The 27,940-nt window shown below is 44.9% G+C and overlaps 1 protein-coding gene across 1 annotated transcript; it reads left to right on the forward strand.

Moving 5' to 3' along the window:
- The first annotated feature begins 1,417 nt into the window (after positions 1-1,417).
- Positions 1,418-27,928, forward strand: LOC306786093 (vinculin-like). The gene is made up of 22 exons (XM_079280733.1): positions 1,418-1,821; positions 7,742-7,812; positions 8,925-9,075; positions 9,924-10,032; positions 11,122-11,244; positions 12,216-12,376; positions 14,204-14,294; positions 14,381-14,528; positions 14,629-14,782; positions 14,954-15,129; positions 19,969-20,159; positions 20,865-21,064; positions 21,375-21,503; positions 21,618-21,767; positions 21,870-21,978; positions 22,205-22,507; positions 22,595-22,719; positions 22,876-23,061; positions 24,159-24,365; positions 25,391-25,594; positions 25,682-25,786; positions 26,341-27,928. Exons 1-22 carry the CDS (start codon positions 1,654-1,656, stop codon positions 26,485-26,487), a joined length of 3,408 nt encoding a protein of 1,135 aa, XP_079136859.1. The 5' UTR covers positions 1,418-1,653; the 3' UTR covers positions 26,488-27,928.
- The last annotated feature ends 12 nt before the right edge of the window (positions 27,929-27,940 follow it).

Raw genomic sequence — 27,940 nt, forward strand, 5'->3', positions numbered from 1 at the left:
GCAACCTGCTGCAATGCTTTTTATCAAAGTCTGTTTGGACAAGTCCACATATACAGATGGTTCACAGCAGTGCTACTGGAGCCAATCACAGTCGGTCCTCTTCATTCTCAATTACTCACCGTAAGCAGTTTACTTTACTGCTTCTCTGCTCTGCCTCCATCCATATATGGATTTGAGATGCTGCGAGTATGAGTCTTACTCCTCTTTAAGGACAATTCCTGAGGAAGAGGAGAGGAGAAGAAAGGAGGCAATGGATGAGAGGAGAGGAGAGGAGAAGAAAGCAGAGTACCAGGGTGTATTCTAACCAGGTGGACCAGAGTGTCCAGTCCCTCTGGTTTGGATTGCAGCCACTTGTCTACACCCACATTAGGGACACACACACAAACACACGCACACACACACACACACACACACACACACACACACACACACACACACACACACACACACACACACACACACACACACACACACACACACACACACACACACACACACACACACACACACACACTCAGGAGGGCAGTTGATATTTGGTCTCCGGGTTTCAGAGGTATAAATACCACTGTTTTTGCTGCGGGGCTCTCCAGTTTCCCCAACACAGATTCAAATCAGTGACCACAACTCAGCAACCACACACACGCACACAAAACACCCATTACAGTTAAATCAGATTATTTCACTTTCAAGTGCTACCTGTCAGGTGGGTGTCAAACCAGTGGGACGGCTGTTCATCTGGGATTCTCCGAGTGAAAGTAAAGAAGTTGGAGAAAGAGTGTGTGTGAGGGTAAGGTTTAGGATCTGAACGTCTCCGTCTGCTGAACAGACTCCTTCTTTCAGCTGCAAGTCGAATCCTTGGTCTTTATTTAGACCTGGACATTTAGGCCCGGAGACATGGACTCCTGACCCACCTTTTAATGAGCATAGATCATATGTCAGATGAAGGTTTGAAGCTTCATTAAAACACAACACACCACCAGTTTTCTTCACCATTAGGGTGCAGCTCCTGATCTCATCTCCAGTGTTGGTTTCACGGATGGGAAGCGGACCTGTATCATGCTGCACAGAGCAGCTTCCCTACACAACAACCACTATCTGTTGTTAGCCCCCTCCTCTGCATATAATCTGCACATCTTGGAATCACAATCTCTTCCAATGAAGTTACTTACCCCAACACTTTCCTTTTTGGGGCCACTGGCATGCATGACGTAATTTGGGAAGCGCTTTCACTCGCAGTGTGTGTGTTTGGTGTGTACATGCGTGCGTGCGTGCGTGTGCGTGCAGGGAACGCGTCAGTACACCAATCCGCTTGGCAGCTTTATTCCTTGGCTGTGATTGGACGAAGGGCGGTGATTCCTTCTGTCACGATTTGGGTTGCTCCCACCGGAGGACACCGACGGTCTGAGTCCAGCCTTTACCGAGGTGCTCACCAGAGGAGACGGTGTGCACACCGGCAGGAGAGACGCGCGAGGGTTTCTCAGGGGCTGGACTGACAACTCGGGATTTGTCCTCCTGTCGGTGTCAGTGAGGAGAGGAGAGAGGAGGAGAGGAGAGAGGAGGAGAGGAGAGGAGAGGAGAGAGGGGGGATCTATAGTGCTGGAGCGACCAGCCGCCTTTTCTTCTTTTCTGGGGCTGCGGTAAACGTCGTTCACGATGCCGGTGTTTCACACCAAGACCATCGAGAGTATCCTGGAGCCGGTGGCCCAGCAGATCTCCCACCTGGTCATCATGCACGAGGAAGGGGAGGTGGACGGTAAAGCCATCCCAGATCTGACGGTGCCGGTGGCCGCGGTGCAGGCGGCAGTCAGCAACCTTGTACGGGTGAGTCCCGAGTGTGAACCGGTCCGTCAATTCACCGAAAGCCTCAATGGCAAACTGTGTGCATCCAGTTAGCCCGTCATCCAAACTTCATAAATCGACATTCGTGGAGACAAACTGGTGGTGACTGTCTGACTGTATGCATGGCTCTTATTTAATCAATCACACATGATTACAACAGTAGGTCAGCACACGGTCCTGCACTACACATGGAGCAGTAAAACACAGCCTATGTGGCTACCGGTTAGATTTATTGCAATCCCATCTTGATCTTTGCTCGCTATTAAAATGATACAACTGCCACACATCCAGCTGACGCCCATGCGTGTTTCATGAGCTCATGCAGCAGGCTAGATTTTTGATTGTCATTTTTTTTTCGGCAGCAGCATGTCAAACTTTGCCCTAATCAGGTGGCCATGAGCTCAATGAAGTTGGTGGGGCGGAAGAGACAAGTGCTGATTGCATTTACAGGATGCTCTCTCTCTCTGACACTGACACTCACACACTGTGATAGATAGATTATTGCAGAATTTTCAATTTGTAGAACAATTACTTCATATTCATATCACATAGAGAATATATATACTCTGTGGTCATTTATCAGACTCACACCTCTCCCCCTCCATTTCCTCCCTGTTCTCTCTTTTCGTCGCTCCTTCGACCCCACTTTACCTCTCCCACTTCACCTCCTCTGTGTCTGTCACCTTGAGTCTAAATAGTCATTTTGTGTAAAAAAGAGACAAGCTCCAGTCAGACAATGATGTCTCCTCTGTAAGCACTGACTGGAAAAATCAATGCGGGCCACATCATTAATGCCGGTCCGGGTCATTGTCATTGATGCCGGGGCAACCGGGCTTCACTCACTCAGGAGAAATCAGAGGCAGACATTCACTCATTTAAGCTTTGATTATCGAGTGTGAAAATAAGTTGGTTCCATGTTAATTTGAGCCTAAATGTATCTCTAAGGGTGGGAGGCCACACTTGGAGTAGACTTGATCAGACAGGATGCCACAGAAGCTGTTGAGGCAGGTTGTGTGGCAGACTTGGGAGGGAGCTGTCTGTGCTCTGTTGGGCATCCTCGCGGTTGTATTTTGCTCGCACCTTTATGTACGTTTTTATTGTATTCTGCTGCATATTCCTTATAAGCACATCCCCTTAGAGATGATCTTCTGGCCATGGCTCCTCTGTACTTGTTTTCAGTTGGACTGCCTTTTTGAAATGTAGTTTGAAACTGTTACTTATGATGCTGCGATTCAGGGGACCACGATTACTCGTCTGGAAAGGACTAAACTGCTGGCTAGATGCCATTTTTTTTGTGATACGTGTAAGAATACATGAGAATAATTTTGAAGTAAGACAAACATTTGGATTATCCAAATCCACTCTGGAAGATCATTCATATTTTGCATTGTCACGGTCGACCTTCATTTTTATCGATGACTGGACTATATTCCATTGTTTTGTCATGCAAAGTGGGAAAAATGAAATGCGTGGAAAAATATTAAATCAAGCCATTTAACTATAATTTATGACATGTTACGTTATTAAAAAGTTACACTGCAAAACCTTTGAGTACAAACTGAATTTAAGTTATTGGTGAATTTTAAAGGGCCAGTCCACCCAAACACAAACTTATTTGTTTGTCTTAATCAGAGTGATCTATCGTTATCTGGGGTGATTTTCAGTGGTTTTGGAGACATCACATGAAAACTATGTGAGTGGAAAGTCTGAAAAAGTTTTATGGAGCTTGCTGTGTGAATTGTTCCTTAAAAGTAGTTTAGAGTGAATAAGGCTCTTTTATTGTTCTAATAGTCGTCACATTAAGGTTTAGAATAGTTCACACATAATGCTGCTGCTTCCCTGTGCAAGGACACTTAAGATCATTTGGATAAATATCTCATGAACTGATAATGAAAAGGGCTATTCAGTTTGAACTCAAACGCAGCGCCGTATCTTAATGAAAAATCCCCCGTTAATGCGATACCATCCAGCTGCACAGAGTCCTTGATATCCCATTGCTACCGGGCACACCTCCCCATCTCTCTCTCTCTTTCTCTGCTGGTCCACGTTGATCCATTCAGTTGATCCATCCAGACAGTGAGCAGAAGGAGGCTAACAGCAGCCTCAGGCATGTCTCTGGGTTCCAGATAATGGAGATGCAAGCTTACAGGGATGAGGACACTGTGACACTGGAAGGTGTCGGACAGAGGAAATGCTTTCAGGATGGAGGGATACAAATATTAACACAATAGAGGAAAAGCAAAACACACAGATAACTCCCCTCAGATCCTGTCTTTTCCTCGCATTTAACGTTGCATTTTGTACCGTCAGGCACTCATGATAGCAGCCCAGCTAACTGCCTACATACACAGTTGAATAAGTAATTATGAGTAGTTGTGTAGTCCACTGATGAGGAGAGGAGTGGGAGTTAAGAGAGAGTAAGTGGTTGACAAGAAGGTGTTGAAAGAGAGCGCAAAAGGTGCTTGAGAACAGAGCTTGTTAAATCAGCACTGGATGGTTGCTCGCAGGTAAACTGAATTAGATGTAAAAGACACCTTAAGCGCAAACACACACACACTTCTGAGGAGACTTTATTTTAGAAAGCTGTTTCATTCCTACAATTGCGCAGTTTGAGCTAAGATATAAAACAGTATACAGCAACATGCCACCATCACCACGAGAGTCCCACTGCACCCTACCCCGTCCAGGGTGGGCTAGCTGTGGGGGGTTACTTAAAATCTAGGTCACTGAGACACTTAACACATAACAAGATGGTGTCAATCTCAATCTGTCAGAGGTTGTGAGTGGGTTGACGCTCATTCGACTAAAGATCTGCAGGATGCTGTTTGGTTGAAAGTGTGAGCTTGCCGAAGTTGTGCGGACGACAGAGAGCGAGCCGCCTCGGTGGTGTTTGGGAAGTATCTGCTCCTGAAGGAGTCAACATAGATCCTAAGTATGTCTGGGGGGAGGGGGAGGAAGGAATAAATAGATTCACCGTTGAGTGAAGTTACCACACACTGGTGAGAGGGAGAAGAGGGATGCGAGGAGTGAAATTGTCGACTGAAACTGTCAAACAGCGTGATGAAGAACATGAGGAGAGGAGGGATGGAGTGATGGGGGGATAACCACTTTCAGTCCGAGTCCAGCACCCTGTGAAGGAGGGAAAGTGTCTCTGCCAAGCCTCATAGTCCGCCTTCAACCCCCTACACACACACACACACACACACACACACACACACACACACCAACTGTCCTCAGCCTGCTCTGCCATGTAAATATGAGCCATCTCTTCTTGTTCATTGGCAGACTCAGGATGAGTCTTGGTTTCCGGCTGTGTGTCCACACATCTCATCTGCTTCTCAGTCTGTGATAAATCTACTCCTGGCTTATGTTATATTACAAAACTATATCCATTTTCTGTATTGGGTTCTCAAGTGCTTAAATGGTTAGTTAGTAAATTGGTTTGTTAATTGACAGAATGTTGATGAATTGCATCCTGCTCAATGATGTAATAGGACCCAGAAGAGAGTGAATTTGGAAGGAACATCCCTCAGACGGACTCAGCCTTGACCAATGAATAATGTCGCCTCATGTTTTATAACAACTTTAAAAGGCCGTATGTCAAACGTGTGTGATTTTTATCTTGCGAGTATGTCTCACATGTGTACATTGCTCTTGTCTGAATATCTTAACATGACTCTTCCTTGACTTGATTTGATAGCAGACAGAAGAAAAGTGAGAGGAAATGATAAAAGTCGGTATGCAACAGCTAACGCTGAACATCAGACGTTGTGGTTACATTGTCCAAGACATTGTCGAATGAAATCATTATTTGGCATTACATGCAGCATTGTCTTGATTGAACTGATTCCATGTCCTATGTAAAATAACAAGTCTATAAAAAGAGAAAAGAGCTGAAACCACATCAGAGCCGACGCCTCTGAGCTCAGACTAATTGTATTGTGTCAACTTTGATTGACAGCCGCCTGTTTCCTCCTGAAGCCGACACACTTTACGAGTTGTACGACAACACACACATCACCCTGTCAATCCAGCAGACCACTTCACTTCTCATTAATTATGTATTGAATAATCGATGCCAAGCTTTGCTGATTACAGGAAACTCTGGAGCTCACACAGCTCTTTGATCAGTCACCTGATGTTGCTTTGTGAGTTCGTCCAGAGGGTTTCATCACGGTGAGCTCTACTCGTAGAGCCGCATTCCTCACAGTTTAGAGCTGGAAAAATTCCCTGCATTTTGTAAACAAGGAAATTCACCAACATATATTTAAGCCTTGTTTTTGCATATTTTCGTAGGGTTTGTGACAGCACTGCCAGACATACAGTATCAAACTTAGACCTAAATGAACCATAGGATGCAAAAGTATACTTTTAATTTCGTTAGGGTGGAATGATCATGAACTACATCTTATTTATGTGTAAAAGTTCATTCTGTCAGTACTATCATTACATGTTGTTGGTGTCTTTGCTGTAGTTGGATATTGAATTACAGATTAAAGGTAAATTAAATTCATGCTTAAATACTTGAGCTTGATTGGTAATTTCAAGAGTTATTTTGTGTTACTTACATTAGCTGGACAAAGATGAAAACACTGACCATTCTTGTTCCTGTGGTTCATAAAATACAACCACTGACAATAATTATTGATGTTTTACTTGTACAAAGCATAACAATTATTTTAGTGTAGACCAGAATAGTCGACAGCAGCATAAATGACTGTAACGGCAAAGTGGCTCAGTGTTGTGGAGGTGAATCTGTGTTGCTTGAATGCGCTGTGTGATGGCTGCCTCCTGAGTCTCTGGAGCCAGAAAGTCTATTAACTGACTTTCATCGATGCAGCAGCAAGAGACTGATGTCATCATCTCACTGTAATTGCAACTCAAGTGTGTGTGTGTGTGTGCGTGTGCGTGTGCGTGTGTGTGGGTGCTGGCTCGTGTGTTGTAGGATGTGTTTTGTGTTGAGAGCCAGTGTTTTAGAGACATGTGGTTTGTCAGCCAGCTGCATCAACATATGAACATCTGCAGAAGACGTGAGCAGTGTCACCTGTTTGTGTGTGTGTGTGAGTGTGTGTGTGTGTGTTACCCCATGTGACTCTGTCTGTATGCAAGTCATTGATGTAATTTCTATAACAAAACAGTGAAAATGTGTTCATATTTAAATCACCATGGACGCGATCATGTAACAGAATATGAAAATGCTTAATACAATAACAACCACAGCAGGACAAGAATACACCTTTTTGTTTGTCAGTGGTGTTATAATGTTTGACGGCAAATTAGAAACTCCTATGTATTACATTGTTTATGTATTTGTGGAGTGACAATGTTAATTGTGTGCAACCAAATCTGCAGAAAAAAAACAATCAAGATCCTTCACGTATGGAAATAACGACAGCGTTTTCAGTTTCAATTGCATTTAGAAAGAAAATATTGTGGGACACAGACAGGACGAAAACAATCACGCTACTCTAATAGAAAGATCAATGCTCACAGTTAGGACTGTCAAGTTCTATTTGTTCAGTTAGAAAGAGAGCACATGCATTTACCAGCTCCTGGATATCATTTGTGCCTGATTTAATGTGGAAAGTTATTACACTCCTAGCAAACATTTCTGCATCGTTGCTGTTGTACTGATGACTCCGCAGACCTCCACTAGAGCAGCACAAACGTGTTTCCCGCGACCCGCCCTCATGCAGAATAACATGGACCAGAGCCCGAGCTGCCTCTCCTCGAAGCTTTAAAAGACATGCGCGCAGGGTTGAAACAAGTGTGAATTGATACACACCCGTTCACCCCTCAGACTATTAATAGTGCTCACTTGAATAGCATTTCCTGTCTCGCTGCAGCTAATGATAATACAATAAATGGACCATCTCTGTGTGTGCATGTGTGTGTGTTTCAGGTGGGCAAGGAGACCGTTCAAACCACCGAGGACCAGGTGATGAAGAGAGACATGCCTCCTGCGTTCATTAAGTGAGTCTGTCTCTGAAGCGCTGTGCAAGAAAACGTTCTCCCTTCTGTCCCTCTCTCACCCGCCGTCACTCTACAGAAATACCCACCCAGTGACAAAATGATGGAAGTGATCCACTTCATGTCAGTAGACGGAGAACTATTTAATGTCACGAAACGTGGCTGCGTTCCCAGCTGCAACAAAAGAGCCACTTCTGAGGCCCCGGGCAACTTTCCTGCTCCCTTCATCCAGACCACTGAGAGGCTGTTGTTCTCTCCAGCTTGCATCCAAAGAGCTGACATGAACTCTGAGAGCTGCTACTCAGCAATCCTGCAACGTTGACATCTGGCTGTGTCTGCTTGCCTGCGTGTGTAGCATTTGTTTTGTATGTGTATGCTTTTTTACGCTGCATTTGATATACGGTAATCAATTTCCAGTTTGTCCTCTTCCTAATTTCCTTCTTGTTGTTGCGTGTTTTTCAATTTCCGTAATAAAAAAAGAGGTGCAGACCTCGAGCAGATCCACACACTGCTCTCTCGGGCCCACACGTATACAGGGCTACAACATAAATCTCACTCGCAGGGCTTAGAATGGGGCGTGCGGGAATGTGTACCAGCCTAAATTTAGATGAACCAGCAGCCATGGATACCCTGACCAATCGGGGGTCAGAAAGAGGAGGGACATGGCTTTATTCAAGTCCTCTTAAAATCCATCTTCAGGTTAAGCTACCGGTAATTATTGAGCTCTAAGGAATCTGCAATTCAAGTTAGCAAATGAAATCCCCAAACGTTCACCACCCTTGCAATGTTAATGAGAAATGGGTAGATTAATGAATCAAAGAATGCATTATTGCAAGTCCCAGATTTAATTACAGGACATTTAAAGCTTTGTCATTGCTCTTTACATGGATGAGACAAACTTTAAAATGCAGGACAGAAAAATCTGTTCAAAGTTGGTGCTCTTCCCTTTGTGTGTCCTTATAGCCATCTCTGGTTACCAGAAGAGCAGCTTATTTAAGAGAGTGGCAGATGGCTTTCTTTTCTAGATCTAATCTATTTGATTTACAGAGCGTTAAATTCCTATGATTCGTAAATGTATTTATGCTGCTCGTCTGAAGCCAGCTGTGTATTTTCAGGGTGGAGAATTCGAGCTCGAAGCTCGTCCAGGCAGCTCAGATGCTAAAGGAAGATCCATACTCTGTTCCTGCACGAGATTACCTGATCGATGGATCCAGAGGGATACTTTCTGGAACATCCGACCTGCTCCTCACCTTTGATGAAGCAGAGGTGTGTGTGTGTGTGTGTGTGTTCGTTTGCCTCCTTATATCAACATGTGTGACCTGAGAACCACTCTTACTTCAGAGGTGTGGTATCTTTCAGGGAAATAAAGCTTTATATAGCTGCACAGAGGAAGGAGGAACTCAGCTCAGAGCAAGTCTTTAATGGAGTCTCAAATGAAGCCAGATCTTATCACTGAGATCAAATGACTTCCCTCTGTCATAACTCATAATGTGTGTTTGTGTGTGTGAGGATATGGTATGTACCAGCCTGCATGGTGTATGTGTGTGTGTGTGTGTGTGTGTGTTTATTACCCATGTGGGGACATAAATCTGTTTACTCGCTCGATCTTTTGGAAACAAAATGCCCATAACATAAATCATTACATTTTAGGGTGAAGACCTGGTTAAATGTTCGGGTAAAGCAAGGTTTAAGTGAAGGTTATGGTAAGGGTTAGGATTAGGCTGGTAGCGTGTGTGTGTGTGTGTGTGTGTGTGTGTGTGTGTGTGTGTGTCTGATAAGTGGAATCACATTAGGCACGTGATACTGCTCACCATGTCTCATCACTATAGCCTCATTTTTAAAGAGGAACTTCTCACAGTCACAAGACGTACGTCACAAGACTGTACACACACACACACACACACACACACACACACACACACACACACACACACACACACACACAGACACCACACAAAGAACAGAATAACTTCAACGCTGTCTTAGAAAAAGCTCATGCACACATTGAATTTTGTTCTTATAATAAAGAAGATTGTGTCTAATCGTCATTATCAGCCGTTGTTTTATCCCTGAATACACGATCTGCTTGTGTATATGTCTGTGTTGTGTCTTAGGTGCGTAAGATAATTCGTGTGTGTAAAGGTATCCTAGAGTACCTGGCAGTAGCTGAGGTGGTGGAGACCATGGAGGACCTCATCACTTACACCAAGAACCTGGGACCAGGTCAGCAGGAGCTTTCTTTTTTACTTTAAAGCTGCTACTCAATTAGACGAAGCCATGTGGTTTGTTAAATGTCACTTTATGGGTGAAGTTTAATGCGGTTTGACTAAAACTGAGAATCACTTAGTGCTATTAAAAGAGCCCACGTCCAAAATTAGTTTGAGCATGTACGTTGTAGGCATTTTTTATTAACAAATAGGAGATATCAGAAAAAGTTTGGAAATACGAGGGAGAGAGGGACGAGCAACAAATGTCTTCATCCAGAATCAAACAGGTCAAGTTTCAAGGGACCTACATTAAAAATAATAATGAAAATCGGATTTTTACAGCTTTCATATATATCTCAGAAACTGTTTTTACTGCAACAAATCCAAGCCGTAGATAAATAACCTCAAAACACATACATAAATCGTATTTAGTTTTCAGCCATGCATCAAAATCGCTGGCCATTACTGCACATTTTCAGTCAAAAATGTCTATTTTAAGGAAGCACAACATCTCTGCACCAGCAGTGTTTCAGCAGGGGAACTGTCCGGTTCAGAAGTGAATAAATCAATAAGTTGATCATGTTGCTGATTGTCTTTGTTTTGTGTGATAGGTACCTGAATATCTTTCTAGAAAGGCCACCACAAAAACATTAGTGCAATCGACCTTCGTCAGACTCTTCTGTTGGTTAAAGATGCATGTGTCATGATGAAAAAATTAAATTAACTACCGACTGCTCCTCTGACTCTAAGATGGAGCGATTAATAAGGATCAGAGTCTTTTCACTGGCAGGAGAGCAGGACCATAAACAGGCTATTTGTCATCAGAGGTAAAAGGTCAATTGGGTTGTCAGAGCACTGTGGCATAATGAGCTGGAGGAAATCTGATGCCAAGGCTTTCTCACACTTGACTGATGCTGTCATTGTACGAGATCAGACGCCGATGCAGTAATGATCTGTTTGGATGTGTTGGAGCTACTCAGTTGGTGAATGCGCTGGAGGAAGCCCTCGGCCTCTGATTGTTCGGGTGCAGTTAAAACTGTGATGCTCACGCTAACAAACCTCGTAACGTTTTTCCCGTCTCCCCGTGTTTTGTTCTTTTCCTCAGGGATGACTAAAATGTCAAAGATGATTGAGGAGAGGCAGCAGGAGCTGACGCACCAAGAACACAGACAGATGCTCGTCAACTCCATGAACACTGTGAAAGAGCTGCTGCCTGTTCTTATATCAGGTGCAGCACAGGTCACTGAGCATCCAACAGTTGTTATAGCAACGTTGATAATTACAGTCATTAGCTGCTGGGGATGACAGACTGACTGCACACTGGCTGCTAGCATCTCTCATACTTCATACTGCACCAGCAAAGAAGAGGAACCCTGTTACAGCTGCAATGTAAAATAAATGTGGACCCATAGTTTGATGTTGCAAGATCACCAACCAGCTGTGTGACGCCATGTTGAAAACCATTTGAGAGGCAATATAAATGCTCCCAATCTCAGATCTTGCAGCTCTAAAAGGGACTATAATAATTTTTTTAGTAACTACTTGTTACTGGTTAGTGATGAACCCCCAGATAAGTAACTCTGCAGCTTCCTATATAGAGTGTTTTAGCATCGTTTAGCTAATTCGTTTTGTTTTCCAGTCCTCAACTTCACTGTTTTGGTTTGCTTTCTGATTTCTCATCAGTGTTGTTTTTGAAAAAGCTCTGACAAACCCACTGTACGCATTCAGCACCAGAAAGACTAAGTTAGCACTAAATGGTGAACATAATAGAGCTTTTAGCAGCTAATGAGTCAGAAATTTCCCGAAGGAGACGGTGGAGACCAAAAACAGAGCTAAAAGGAGAGTGAATATTGGACTTGTATCAAGTGGCCAAAAACACCAATCCAAATAAACGATAGTGTTGCTTTGTATCTGCTGGATGTATAAATAGGCAACTGTTTACTCACAAGTTTGCTATATCAATGTAAAAGGTGATAAAAGGTTGTTTCCGCTGTCCCCAAACTGACCAGTAATGTTTTTGTTTGTTGAATACGTCTTCACATTTCTGGTGTTTCTTTTGGGGTTTTGTCACAGCGTCTTTTTTTATACGACACAACTAGAAGGGGATTTTCTAATAAAAAGTTGCTTATTGTGGATCATGGGGATAAATATATGCTTCTGTATGACTGTAATCATACATGCTCATGTTTCTGTCCTCAGCTATAAAGATTTTTGTCGCAACCAAGAGCAGTCAAGGTGCCGGCGTTGAGGAGGCAGAGAGGAACAGAAGGTTTACCTATGAAAAGATGAGCGCTGAAATCAACGAGATCATAAGAGTCTTACAGCTCACCACGTGGGATGAAGACGCCTGGGCCAATAAGGTATGAGCTGTGTTGCTCATGTGAATTCAGATTTTCTTCATTTATACCCAAAACCCCCCAAAAACTTTCAAAATCCCCACATACCTAAATCAGATCATCACTTTTGCTTTGGAGTACTTGTTTGCACACACACAGCCACACACTCGATCCACACATCCCTCTGTGCTGCAGAGAGCATCTCCCAAACAAATTCACTCTTTACTTTCTGTCTCCACTTTTTCTTTTTGCTGGATAGTATAACGCCTGGTTTTTCTTTTTCTTTTCTTTCTTTACCTTCCTCCTCCATTATTTTCCTCCCTGTAGAAGGTAAGCCTGTTTCTCTCCCCCTCTGCAGTTTCCAGCATGCAAGTGTGTCTGTGTGAGAGAGTGAAGGAATTAATTTCCTCATGCTTACATATCTGTCAGTGTGTCATGTGTTTTGATCCACTGACTGTTAGCTGACGTGATCTATATTCTCACAATATGGTTAAATGTGCATCTGTTCGTCTCTATGATGTCCATTTGAGTCAACTGGCTTGAAACAGATAACAGTTATTTAAGTTTTAAGCTAAATAACTTGTTTGTTTTTTAACAATAACAGCTGCAGAAATTCAATCCATGTTCAATCATGGTGTTTTCATTCTTGTGCTGCTGATGTTTACTGTGTGCTAGAGCTGCCGGTAGCACAATAAGATGCTGTTTTGGGGCAGAGTATACTCTCTTGGAAATGTTTCTCTGGACACATCAGTGAGAGACTGTGTCACGAGATCATTGACTGATAAAGTTAAAATCTGTTTCACTCGTCTAACCTGTAACCCTGCATGTATCTTGGCCACGGCTACCTCGGACAATGATCCGTCTGTTTGTGTTTCGTGTGTGTGTGTGTGTGTGTGTGTGTGTGTGTTTGCTGTGAACACACCGCATACTCTGTGTATGAGCTGCGATAAGCACTTACTGTCAGTGTGTGGGGGATCGGCCGGCACACGATAACTGTCCTCCACTTAGGTCATGAATTATAGAAATACGCTGGTTGGTGTCCAGACACATCCATAATAGATGGGTTGTATTGAACGCTTCCACTTAAGCGGCTCATTCTTCTCTCCATCTGTTATAAAGCAAAGAGTTCGTGATCATCCCTCGTTAAATGCCTCGTTTTACCCTTTTTCATCAGTAATTATTATTTCTAAATGTAACATAAAGAGTGGTGTTGTTATTCACAGTTAATGAATCATTTACTACTGCTTTACAGATAATAAACATTAATATAAGTAACTTTCGGGTCGCCAGTTTGAGAGCCCACAATTAAGTAGATATTTTTGGCAGTAACCATTTATTAGTGACTGTGTAACACACATACAACGTTTACCGCTATTAATGTTTGAACTCATCAATGATTACACTTTTCTGGGATCCTTTAGTTTAATGGAAAAACCTGGTCATATTTTATATTTTTCTTCTTGTCGACAAATCCCTCAAAAAGATCAAAAACAACAGTATGACAAGTATTGCTTGTGTAGCCAAAGCCTGATGAAGTATAAACATGGAAGCTGATCACCAGCATTATAATTTATGTTGAATCAATATGCTGTAAATACTGAGTTGAACTGCAAACGTGTATTAATCTGCCACTGAAAGTAGTCTCCAACAAAAGCTCTATTTATTCCTGTCTGAGTAGCTTTTGCTAAAAAATGACAGTGCCCAGCTGTTTATAGAAAATGACTACTTAAGTCGTCACTGGCAATTCTTTATTTACAGTACGCCATGAAGTAAAGCGCCACCTTTATAATTTAATACCCACTGTTGTTTAGATAGAGCTATACACAATGCTGCATTCTCTCTTTCCCTCAGGATATGGAGGCTTTGAAGAGATGTCTCGCTTTGATTGAGTCAAAGATGGCACAAGCTAAAGGCTGGCTCAAAGACCCCCACGGACAACCAGGTAAATGCCAAAACTGCTAAAACCCTCAATCAGCTTATTTGATGTTATTTTCACAATGTGATCCTGTGGCGTGGTGTCGTTCCCAGGAGACCCCGGCGAGGTGGCCCTGCGTGTGATACTGGATGAAGCTGGTAAGGTGGGAGAGCTGTGTGCTGGGAAGGAAAGGAAAGATATTCTGGCAACCGCTAAGGCTCTGGGACAAATGACTGACCAGATCGCTGATCTACGAGCCAGGTAGTGTGTTTGTATGACAGAATGTGTGTTTTCTTTACTTCCATGTGTTCATATATTTTGTCATCTTGTGTGAGCTGTGTGTGTTTTCCTTTTCTGACAGAGGCCAGGGCCCGACCTCGGGGTGTGTGCAGCGTGCAGGCCAGTGCTCACAGGGCTTAGACTTGTTGTTTGGCAAAGTGGACAGTACTGCTCGCAGATTGGAGGCTCTAATCAATGCCAAGCAGGCCATTGCCAGGAGGCTGGACGCTGCACAGGTCAGATAAAACAACACAGTCATCCATGTTCACCCTATCCCCAGTGAATGACACTTATAAGAGCAACTGCTAAATGCTCAATATAGTTCAATTTAGTGAACTTTTCCCATCCTTATACATGTTTCTGTTGCGTTTTTCATGAGATTAGAACCCATATATGTGCATTGTTAGGCCTGGCTGGCTGATCCTAATGGCGGTCCTGAGGGAGAGGAGACCATCAGAGCGCTACTAGTTGAAGCCAAGCGCATCGCCGATCTATGTGAAGACCCCAAAGAGAGGGATGACATCCTGCGCTCCATCAGTGAGATCGCAGGCCTCACCGCCAGACTTGTGGATCTACGCAGGCAGTAAGCTTTCCTTCCTTTGACACATGCATGACCAATGATGTTTTGTGACTTTATGTAATTGTTAGACCCTCTTTTTCTAGGATCAAACTGCAGCCTCATGCCATCAATAGATGGCATATTATGCCTGCATGTTGTTGCCTGTCAACCCTGGGCTTCACGACGACGATAAGGTTTCTGTTTGAATATGTTGTGGAACGAATGGGGCGATGGTAATAAGGTGGAGGGTCGGTAACAGTTTCAGGATCAAAAACTTAGTAGACCTTAAAGAAAAATACCACTGAATGTTCATGCGACTGAATGACATATTTGAAACAATTTTCAAATGCAGTCTGATGGCCAGTGCATCGGGTTTAGAGCAGTTAATTGTTGGAATGCTGTTAAGCATTCCAACTATTGTTATCCTGTTTCTTTATTGTTGGAATGCTGTTAAGCATTCTTCAAAAACTGACTTTATTACTACTACTACTTATTATACTACTACTACTACTGTTATATAAAATACTACAACCACTACTACAGCTATTACTACGACCACTGATACTACTACTACTTCTACTACTTATTCTAATTACTAATACTTCGACTACAACTTCTACTACTACTACAAATATCACTACTGCTACAGCTAGTACTTATTCAAATGCAACTAATACTGCTAATAATACTTCTTCTACAACTACAACTTCTACTACTACTTCAACAAATATCACTCCCGCTGGAGTTCTTTTAAGCTACAGAAACTGTTCGAATATCAAAATGTTCAGCTCTTTCAGGAGAGGGGTGATATAACTTCATATTTGTAATTTCAACTTTTTGAATTATTAAGCTTTTTGCAGTTTTTTAAAAATTGGATATCTATTTTCAGCAATGTTTTTGAGATTCATTTCAGCTTTCAGCATTCCAACGCATTTTCAGCAGGAAATGCATTTTCTAGTTCACTAAATGGTTCTGTAGTTCAGTGACTCACGACAAGATGAGCGACCATTTTGAATATATTCTTTGTACTCTACTTCCACTGCTTGTATTGACCATAAAAGGAAGCCAGAGTTATGACAAAGTAAATCAAATGGCCCAGCTGTGGATCAGATCTTTTAACTTGTGACTGCACTAGTACACAGGAAGATTTATAATATGTGGCTATTTATATTTATAAACACTGTGTGGTCTTATAAGGACTTGAAAATAAATACTACGGACATAAAGTAATATTTCATATTCACATATTTCAAGTAAAGACAATTTGTTATTCTTTTGGCCTTAGATCTGTTATGATGTGGGGTGTTTCACGGACCCAAATGCAGACTCAGACAGCAAAGTTCTATTTCAAAACCAAGGTTAGTTTATTTCTCTCAGTCAAGGGAAAAAACAGGAAATGGACAAAGTCAATAGGAGGAGTCTTCACGCCTCCGGCCGGTTCCAAGCCGGAAAGTGGCTAATCCTGCGGAGCGGCAGACGAAGCCGACAGGAAAACTGTCAACGTCAATACGGAGGCGCGTCCTCCGTATTGACCGGAGGCCGGTCCGCGTCCGCGGCTGGCAGACAGGCTGGATCATCTGTGTGACACCCGAGGCTCGACACAGGAACACCAAGACTAAACAGTTGATCTCCGAGGAACGAACTGGAAGGCTTCCTCGTACAGGTGAAAACCCGAGGCTCGACACTGTACGGCAGGCAGGTCGAAAAAACGAGAGGCAACGTTGGTTTCAGATCTTCAGAGAGTAACAAATGGACTACTCACGGGTCGGAATACCAGGTAGGTAAACGGACGGACTGACAACTGGGTTGAGAGTGACAGGAGTATTTATGTCAGCTGGAGGCGATCACCGGAGATGAGGCACAGCTGTGCCTACGGAGAGAGGCGCGACAGTGGGCGGGACTCTTAGGAGGACACGACTGAGGGAAACACAGCAGAGATCGACATAAATCCTCACAGTACCCCCCCCCCTCAACGGGAGCCTCCCGGCGAACCGCCAGGCTTATCGGGGTGCAGGCGATGGTATGTGCGGAGTAGCTCTGGATCCATAATCCGGGAGCGAGGAACCCAGCATCGTTCCTCCACACCATACCCCTCCCAATCCACGAGGTATTGGTAACCCCTACCTCGTCGGCGGACATCCAGGAGACGGTTGACCGTGTAAACCGGACCGCCTTCGATGAGTCGGGGGGGGTGGAGGGGGTTCGGCCGGAGGGTTCAGATGACTGGAGTGAACGGTCTTGAGCAGAGACACATGGAAAACAGGGTGGATCCTCATGGATTGCGGGAGCTTGAGCTTGACCGGGTTGATAACGGAGACAATGGGGAACAGGCCAATGAATCTGGGAGAGAGCTTCTTGGATTCAGTGCGTAGGGGTATATCCTTGGTGGAAAGCCAGACCTGTTGGCCGGGAAGATAGGTGGGGGCGGGTGTGCGGCGGCGATCAGCCAGACGCTTGTTTTGTTCGGAAGAACGGAGTAGGGCGGCACGAGTCTCTCTCCAGACTCTTCTGCAGCGGCGCTGGTTGATTTGGACAGACGGGACGGACCTCTTGGCTGGGTAGAAGGGGAGGTTGGTAGCCAATGGAGGCCTCGAAGGGGGAGATACCTGATGCAGTGGAGGTATGGCTGTTGTGTGCGTACTCTATCCAGGCCACGTGACGACTCCAGGAAGATGGATTTGCCGCCGCTACACATCGGAGCATGGCTTCTAGCTCCTGGTTCAGCCTCTCTGTCTGCCCATTGGTCTGGGGGTGAAAGCCGGAGGAGAGGCTAGCAGTGGCACAGAGGCTGCGGCAGAACGCCTTCCAAACTTGGGAGGAGAACTAAGGACCCCGATCAGAAACAATATCCATAGGGATGCCGTGGAGTCTAAAGACATGTTGAACCAACAAGTCTGCGGTTTCGCGGGCCGACGGGAGCTTGGGAAGGGGAATAAAGTGAGCCGCCTTGGAAAACCGGTCCACGATGGTCAGGATGACCGTGTTGCTCTCGGAGGGGGGAAATCCGGTGACAAAGTCCAATGCCATATGCGACCAAGGCCTGTGGGGAACCGGCAGAGGTCGTAATAGTCCGACAGGGGGTCTGTGCGAGGCCTTATTGCGCGCACAGGTGGTACAGGCTAAGACGTAAGCTCGGGTGTCATTGTCCAAAGATGGCCACCAGAAGGAGCGCCGGAGCCAGTTGATCGTACGTCTTATCCCAGGGTGGCCGGAGAGACGGGAGTCATGAGCCCATTGTAGGACCCGGGAACGGCCGGAAAGGGGAACGAACAGGCGCCCTGGAGGACCACCTCCTGGGTCTGGCTGGGTCTGCTGAGCCTCCCGCACTGCAGACTCTATCGCCCAGGTGAGGACCCCTAGGACACAGGCGGGTGGAACAATTGTGTCTAGTGCTGGGTCAGCCCCGTCTAGGGAAAACTGACGAGAGAGGGCGTCGGGCTTGATGTTCTTACTCGCTGGGCGGAAGGTGATGGTGAAGTGGAAATGGGCAAAGAACAGAGCCCAGCGGGCTTGGCGGGAGTTCAGTCGCCGGGCAGAATGGATGTATTCCAGATTTCGGTGGTCGGTCCAGACAATGAACGGGTGGACTGACCCTTCAAACCAATGTCTCCACTCCTCCAGAGCCAGCTTGACGGCCAGTAACTCCCGGTTGCCCACGTCATAGTTACGCTCGGCCGGGGAAAGGCGGCGAGAGCAAAAAGCACACGGGCGGAGCTTAGAGTCAGTGGTTGAGCGCTGAGACAATACTGCGCCTACTCCGGTGTCGGAGGCGTCCACCTCGACCACGAACTGGCGGCTCTCATCTGGCTGCACTAGGATGGGGGCTGAGGTGAATCGTTCCTTGAGGAGGTCAGTCCGTTCTGTTATGATGTGGGGTGTTTCACAGACCCAAATGCAGACTCAGACAGCAAAGTTCTATCTCAAAACCAAGGCTCGTTTATTTCTCTCAGTCAAGGGAAAAAACAGGAAATGGACAAAGTCAATAGGAGGCGTCTTCACGCCTCCGGCCGGTTCCAAGCTGGAAAGTGGCTAATCCTGCGGAGCGGCAAACGAAGCAGACAGGAAAACTGTCAACGTCAATACGGAGGCGCGTCCTCGCGCTCCGCTCAGATCTTAGCCGGAAAGTGGCCGGTCCGCATCCGCGGCTGGCAGACAGGCTGGATCGTCTGTGTGACACCCGAGGCTCGACACAGGAACGCCAAGACTAAACAGTTGATCTCCGAGGAACGAACTGGAAGGCTTCCTCGTACAGGTGAAAACCCGAGGCTCGACACTGTACGGCAGGCAGGTCGAAAAAACGAGAGGCAACGTTGGTTTCTTCAGAGAGTAACAAATGGACTATTCACGGGTCGGAATACCAGGTAGGTAAACGGACGGACTGACAACTGGGTTGAGAGTGACAGGAGTATTTATGTCAGCTGGAGGCGATCACCGGAGATGAGGCACAGCTGTGCCTATGGAGAGAGGCGCGGCAGTGGGCGGGACTCTTAGGAGGACACTACTGAGGGAAACACAGCAGAGATCGACATAAATCCTCACAAGATCTGTCAATTATAAAGAAACTCACAATATATTTCCTTGAACTAAACTGAACTGTGAAAAACACACATGGCCTCAGTACAAACCAGTAATAAGTACATTTTTATCTTTACTTCTGGCCACACAAGACAAAAATATAAGTGGACAAAAGCAGATGAAAAAGTGGCCTCAGCCTTTGACGGTATTTCCTTTTAAGGTGGTGTCTAACAGAGGTGTGGTGAGACATTCGCTGGGTTTGAAGTCTGGATTTCATTTCTGCACTACTTGGCTTTTACACCTTTTTGATTCCCCCTTAAATCATATCTCTATCTTTCTCTGTCTCAGGGGTAAAGGTGACAGCCCAGAGGCCCGTGCATTGGCAAAGCAGATTGGGTCGGCGCTGTTGACCCTGCAGTCCAAAACCAACCGGGCCGTGGCCAACATGAGACCAACCAAACCTGCCGTGACTTTGGAGGGCAAGATGGAGCAGGCCCTCCGCTGGGCGAACAACCCTGGAGTGGACGACAGAGGAGTAGGTGAGAGGGGGTTGGATGACGGCTCTCAGGAGGGATGATCTAGTAGTTCAAAAAGAAACACTCTGACCTTCCATGCCTTTTCTCTGCCTGTGAGGATGATGGAGAGTAGGTGAAAGTGCTCAGAGCAGCATCCAGCCAAGACTCTTTCTTTCAGCAGTTATTGGGCTCCTGGTGTTTGTCGTCCACAAGGAGGACGCAAAGTGTCTCATTTTCAATATTTCTGAATGTGGTACGGACATGACTGTGCTGGTGACTGATGCAAGTTCCTGAGACGCCCCTAGTGGATCACTGAATGACTTACTTAACTTACTTAGTCATTTAGGAAGCACTGTATTGTTTTGTTTTGATGCCTGTTGCTGTATCCCTGTTCTGTCATTTGATTGTTTCCTATTTCCTCCCATGCTTCCCTTTGGGAGCAGAGTGTGAAATACTACAGTGGAACACAGGTACCTGTCCACATTATGCTTTCTTAGAGGACATAATGAAATTACTATAAACTTTATGACCACTTCTATAATTTACAAGCAAAGATATATTTCTCACCCCTTGCATTCCATTACTTGATGATACCAACAAATTCAAAAGATGCGTCACATCTAATTGTTGTATCTGGGTTTTTATCGAAGACAGGGGAGATATTGTGTGTCCATAAGTGATTTGAGGATGACTTGAGCCCTGTGTCCCCCCCCCCCCCCCCCCCCCCAGGTCAGGCAGCAATCAGAGGAATGGTTGGAGAAGGGAGGAGGCTAGCTGGAGGCCTGTTAGGCCCGTACCGGCAGGATATGATTGGACGCTGCGACCGAACGGAAGCTCTCATGACATCTTTGGCAGACATGGGCGGCAGGGGCGAGGCTGAGGCCCCTCATGCACGAGCTACAGCCACACAACTGAAGGACAGCCTAAAGGTACCTCAACGGCCTCACAAACACACACATTCATTGATGAATGAATCACTCCACTGTCATTACAAACTCATGCTGTGCGGCCAAAGATCACAACGTTTCTAAATATACAAAATATGTCAGGCTGTGTGAAGTTGTGGGGACTTTTGAAGAAAACAATGCACAAGACATCTGGAATATATCCATTTTATCGAATGGTGCATCCATACAAAACTCTTGCCTTGTATATATGATGCATGCGTGGTCATTATTATTTAAAGTGTTGGTGCAGAGCTCCACCTAGTGGACTGACGACACTCTCTGCTTCTACAAGGACCTGAGGCAGCACATGCAGGAGGTGATGACCCAGGAAGTATCTGACGTTTTCAGTGACACCACTACACCTATCAAACTGCTGGCTGTGGCCGCAACTGCTCCAGCTGACGCCCCCAACAGAGTGGAGGTCAGTAATGTAAAAAAATCTGTGTGTGTGTGTGTGTGGGAAAGAATGGGAACCCAGTGAGAGAGGATGATTGTGACTGCAGTCTGACGAAACTAGTATGAATGTTTGTTGTAGGTCTTTGAAGATCGTGCGGGGAACTTCGAGGCCCACGCAGGTCGGCTGGGGGCGACTGCAGAGAAGGCTGCTGCCGTGGGAGCTGCCAATAAAAGTACAGTGGAGGGGATACATGCTGCTGTGAAACATGCCAGGGAGCTCACACCACAGGTGCTAATGTTTGTTTCAGTGTCCCTGATTTCGACGTTTGCGTACAATAATTAGGCTGTCAGAGTCTGTCACACGTAATCTGACATGTTTGATAATGTCCAGGTGACCTCTGCTGCTCAAATCTTGTTGAAGAATCCTGGAAATAAAGCAGCATACGAGCACTTTGACACCATGAAGAACCAGTGGATTGACAATGTGGAGAAACTCACTGGTGAGCATCTTCTTAACATTTCGTATGTTATTTAGATATTGACAATTTTACATTTACAAGTAGTTATAGTATCACAGCAGGCTGCAACTGCAAATGAGATAATAGAGAGATAAGTGTGTGTGTGTGTGTGTGTGTGTGTGTGTGTGTGTGTGTGTGTGTGTGTGTGTGTGTGTGTGTGTGTGTGTGTGTGTGTGTGTGTGTGTGTGTGTGTGTGTGTGTACCTCAGGTCTGGTGGACGAAGCCATCGACACCAAATCTCTGTTGGATGCCTCTGAGGAGGCTATAAAGAAAGACATCGACAAGTGCCAAGTTGCCATGGCGAACGTTCAGCCCCAAATGCTTGTTGCCGGGGCAACGAGCATAGCAAGACGAGCTAATCGTGTCCTGCTGGTGGCGAAGAGGGAAGTGGAGAACTCTGAAGATCTTCGGTTCAGAGACACAGTGAAGCATGCGTCAGACATCCTCTCCCACACCATCTCACCCATGGTGATGGATGCCAAAGCAGTGGCTGGGAACATACAGGATAAAGGTACAGGAACACACAGCGCAAACACATGTTCATGGAACTGTATGAGACCGATATACCGAGTTTAGTATCTCTCTTTATCCTCCACAGCTCTGCAAAAGGCCTATTTGGACTCGTGTCTGAGGATCCTGGCTGCAGTCGGCAAAGTTAGAGAAGCCTTCCAACCTCAGGAGCCTGACTTCCCTCCTCCTCCACCCGACCTGGACCAGCTCCATGTAAGCACATTCAAACACACGTATTACCTATTATCCATAGTAGACCTTTGAATGACCCACCACTTTCCATACAGAGCGGGAAAGTGATCTTTCATCATCTTTGGTAGCAGTGACATTGAACAACTGCATATGTGTGTCTATGTGCATGTTTTCCAGGTGAGTGATGAGCAGGCTCCACCCAAGCCCCCCTTGCCAGAGGGCGAGGTGCCCCCGCCTCGTCCCCCTCCTCCTGAGGAGAAGGATGAGGAGTTCCCAGAGCAGAAGGCCGGAGAGGTGCTCAGCGAGCCCATGATGGTGGCCGCCAGGCAGCTGCACGATGAGGCCCGCAAGTGGTCAAGCAAGGTCAGTTCAAACAAACACACACAGAAAATTACAGTTTGCATATTCACCCCATCAAATGTGTGTCATTTCAAAATCAGTAGCATACAGACAGGTCTGGGTAAAATAAGCGAGCTGGTTCGTGATTTCTCTACGTCACGTTATATGACATGACTCTGTTACACTTGAATTGCATTCTCATATTCTGTGATTGTCCTGAAATCAAGTTTTTCCTGAAATCACGTTGATGCTGTACTGTGGAGATCAGTGGAGATTTCAGAGGGGAAACTGTCATCTGTCATCTGTTCGAGGTGTTGGCATGTAAGGTTGTTAACGGCTTACACACTTACGTGCACAAAATAGAAACATTGTGGAGAGACAATCCAACCTCCACAGAACAAGCGCACTGTATTTGCAGAAGACTTTGTATTCTTTGCACTCTTATCCCCATTGGTGTCTATATTCTGTATGTGTGTGTCCAAGTGTTTTTCTGTGTAGGAACTATATATAGAAAACATTATTCTGCGTTAAAAAACCCGTCATTTTCCAGGAATAATGTCCTCTCGCTGTCTTTGTGAAGCTGTTAAGCGTTTCCCCCTCTATAGCTCTCCTGGCAGTTTTTCCACACCTGTTTGATGATCTATGCATCAGAGGTGTCTTTGTGTTTCCCAACACGCTGCTAGACTCCTAAATACAATAGAAGGATGCAAACCACTGGTTCTGGCTACAGTTAGACATTGTGTGCAAATGCTTTACAAACTGTCCACTCAGCCACTGCCTCAGAGTAAGGCACGAGATCCACCTGCTACCTGCCCAAACCAGCTTCCCTTTCCTCTTTTTTTCCCCCATCTTTGCTCGTGCATTTTCACCTCCACTCTCCCTGCTCCTGCACAGCGCGTGTATTCGCTTCTTCTCCCTCCTGTAAATCTTCTGTCCTCTTTCATCCAGTGCCTCTCATACTGTACTAAATGCCTCCTTTTCCCATGCTTCCTTCCCTCCTGCCATCCCTGGCTTTCTCATTCCCTTCTTCTCCATATTCCTTTTTTTGTTCCTCCTCCCCTCTTCTTTGCCTCCCTCCCTTTCCTCCCCGTCCCAATTGATCCTCCAACAACGACAAACAGCCCCCCTTACTTCCCCACCCCACCCAGCCAGAGGAGGAGGAGGAGGCAGCAGAGGAGAGAGAGGTAGATGATGAAGATGAGTTTACTGATGGTGAGGATGACTATGAGCCCGAACTGCTGATGATGCCCTCCAACCAGCCTGTCAATCAACCCATGCTTGCAGCTGCCCAGGCTCTCCACCAGGAGGCGCGCAAGTGGTCCAGCAAGGTCTGCGCACACATGCACATGAGTGCACACACAACGGGGTCCCAGTGTTTTGAGTCGCTGGGATTATACCACAGCTCTTTGACCCCCAACAAGCACACACACACATCCACGCATTCAACGAAATGAATGCATCACACAAAGAGGCTCTACTAGTGTGGTGAGTTTATCTGCCTCTGCAGGATGAAGAAACACCCTTTGGAGTACTATCTGACTGTCTGTGCAATCGATAAGCTCTGTATCTGCCACTAAACCTCCAACCAGCTGTGGCTGTTGTTGCATCACACTCAGACGTGGTTGACACACGGTTATGCTGACATCACCCTACGGTTGTACTAAAAGTCAAGGATTGTTGGAATGGCAAGTATGTTTGTTTCACCACTGGCACTGGCCTCACAAGTCCCCCCCCCCCCCCCCCCTTATGTTCATGATGAGGTCAAGTGGTTAAAAGGAGGAGCCAGGCGCTCCGTGTCACTGTTGTCACTTCTCTCAGTCACTCGCTGTTTTGCCAACCTGTAAGGCCAAGGATGACAGTTTCCCAAAGACTCCTGGGTGATGTAGTTTTGTAGTTTAGACCGCCTGCTTGCCTGTTATGATCACCTGCTTCTGCTTCTTAATCTCAGGGTGCGTACTGACCATCACCTCCTGGGTACTAACCTCACGTCGACTGAGATGTGAAGGAGACGTTGAGGCTCTCAACACTGTCTCCCTTCAAAACTACATCAAATTCAGAATAATCTTCTTCCACAAGGGACGAAGAATATGCGCTAACTTGTACAAACACTGCATGCAGCTTTTTGCTTGTAAACGTAGTGCCTGTTGTGCTTTTGTAATCCAAATGCATTCATACAAAAAACCAGCATTCTTGTATTGTTTGATAACAATATTTTCAGTATCCTACATTTTGATTACAATCAGAAAATGTCTCCATTGCATTCTCATCTCTTATCCAAAGCCATGCTCCTCTCAAGTACCCTGCTACCCTGCTCTTACTGCTTCCTCCTCTACCCCCTCCCCTCTCCTCGCAGGGTAACGACATCATAGCAGCAGCCAAGCGGATGGCTCTGCTGATGGCAGAAATGTCTCGGCTGGTTCGTGGTGGAAGCGGGAACAAACGAGCGCTGATTCAGTGTGCTAAGGACATCGCCAAGGCCTCAGATGAGGTGACGAGGCTGGCTAAAGAAGTGGCCAAGCAGTGCACTGATAGACGCATCAGAACTAACCTGCTGCAGGTAAGGACATACTCATACAGACACATGCTGAAAAGTCATTATGTCTGGGACAGAAAATAATTTACACGTTTGTTTCTCCTTCCAAAGGTGTGTGAACGAATCCCCACCATCAGTACTCAGCTGAAAATCCTCTCTACTGTCAAAGCCACCATGCTGGGACGAACAAACATCAGTGAAGAGGAGTCAGAGCAGGTAAACTCACGAAATTGCACATGATGAGAACCAATTCAATACCAGCGATCTTGTTTCCACAAATGTAAAGACTGTATACAGCACTGCACTACTCATTGGAACCAATAATATGCAAGACAACATGGGGCCAGGAAGGAATGTGACTGATATAACACTGGATTTTATAATGAACACTGAATTTTATTATGAGTCAGAGGACCAGTACATCATAAATGATGTGTACATCTCGCTAATGTTGGTAAAGGTGGGGCTACTTTTAACTACTTCATATATTGCTGGGTGGATTGTACATTTTCACAAAGTTTTATCTTATTATTAATTATCATTATCATTATTATTATTATTCATCTGAATCTGCAAAGTAACTAAAGGTACTAAAATAATGTTGTGGAATAAAAACTACAATATTTCTCTCTGAACGTATATGAAGTACTTGAGTAAATGTATTGAGTTACTGTCCACCACTGCTGAATAACTGAGAACTTGTTTTCATTTTGTCCCACCTGTCTTATTTTACACCGAACTGCTTCTCTTCTAAATGTTTCCCTGAACAGGCCACAGAGATGTTGGTCCACAACGCCCAGAATCTGATGCAGTCAGTGAAGGAGACCGTCAGAGAAGCAGAAGCAGCCTCAATCAGGATCCGCACAGATTCAGGATGCACCCTTCGCTGGGTGCGTAAGACCCCCTGGTACCAATAAACAAACCTGGTCACTGAAACTAGTAACACTCTTAACTTACATAGCACCGATAGCACACACCTCGAGTAAAACAACATGCATACTCAACATGAGTAAATGTGCACTATTCAAGGAGGAAACTGATGGTGATTTTTTAGATTCGATTTGGTACCAAGCAGGTTTCATTTATTGGAGTGAGTCCAGCTTTGCTCTCCAGTTCTCTTTATCTGTAGCTGTGGTATCACGTAGATGTGGGCTAATCGGAGACAGTTTTTAATATATATTTTTGGTATGTTGTGTTACAAGAGTTTATCCAAATCCCAGGTATATATTTTTTGCATGAAAATGTTTTTTTCTATTTTCTAAAGGCAAATTATAACATTAAGATACTTATCTCCTAGAAGCATTTACTTTAACTTTTTTTTTTTTCTTATTGTCTATTGTATATACAGTAACTATTTGTTTTATGACAACACTCAGCTATGAGCTTTATTCACTGAGTTTGACACGAGAGTGTGGATTCTTGTGTGATGAGCTCTCCTCACTTCATGTTTACTTTTAGTCGTGACACTCTTCTGAACTGTAGATCTGATCTATGAATTCAAAGGTGACTAAAACGTCTTCTGGATGAAAAGTGTTATGATTTACAGGCAAATGACAGTTGAAAAAAATTATTGTATATTTAAAACAATGTATGGTTGTCAATAAATAATGTTGATTGCAGGAAGGTTGATACAATAGATAAGAGGTTTTCACACGACATTTGCATTATGAGTAACAGTAAAAGTCAAGATGTTTTTAATGTCTGTTGTGAGTTTAACAGTGAACAATACCAAAGGATTTGTTTTAGGTTAATGTAACATTCATCTAAGAACATTAAAATCCAGGTTATTACAAACAACGAGACAGACCTCTTTGGAGAAGCGCAAGTATTTTTTTTCTAATTTTTAACTAATTGTGCTTAGTTTCTGCACTCTCTGTAACAGTTGAACTGTTTGGATATTATATTCGAAATTTATCAAAACCAATGATTTTAGACAGCCATTCAACTTCCTGCTTTTAGGCTTTTCCCCATGTGTGAGCTCAGCAGTCCCACTCTGAATGCTTTGAAGCATCAACCCAGATTTTCTAGAGATGATCCCGGTGGTTTGAGGTCAGAAACAACCTTTTTATGTGACATCAAGCATTGACGTTCATCTAGTCATCTATGTGTGAAGCCTCTTTACTTAATCAGTATTAGTGAGCCGTTCCCATGGTGGTTAAGGACAGAGCTCTAAATGTTAACCACATTTTCATCTTTATTTGGGCCGACGAAGCATGTAGCAGTCACTGACCTCTCACTGAGAGCGACAGGGTGAACCTCTGTGTGTACTAGATGTGTTCATTCACAGCCTGAATGTATTCTGATAGCTTCTCGCCCTGCCAACACATCTGCTGTGCCTTGGAAGAATAAAAGACTATAATAATGACTGGA

This window comes from Melanostigma gelatinosum (genome assembly GCF_949748355.1).
Source record: "Melanostigma gelatinosum genome assembly, chromosome: 12".
NCBI lineage: Eukaryota > Metazoa > Chordata > Actinopteri > Perciformes > Zoarcidae > Melanostigma > Melanostigma gelatinosum.

Excerpts from the sequence above, each read along its gene's own strand:
- LOC306786093 (XM_079280733.1), top strand. The coding sequence starts at position 1,654 with ATGCCGGTGTTTCACACCAAGACCATCGAGAGTATCCTGGAGCCGGTG. Across the intron at positions 12,377-14,203 it reads AAGACGCCTGGGCCAATAAG|GATATGGAGGCTTTGAAGAG; the intron begins GTATGAGCTGTG and ends TCTTTCCCTCAG. Across the intron at positions 22,508-22,594 it reads TGGGAACATACAGGATAAAG|CTCTGCAAAAGGCCTATTTG; the intron begins GTACAGGAACAC and ends TATCCTCCACAG.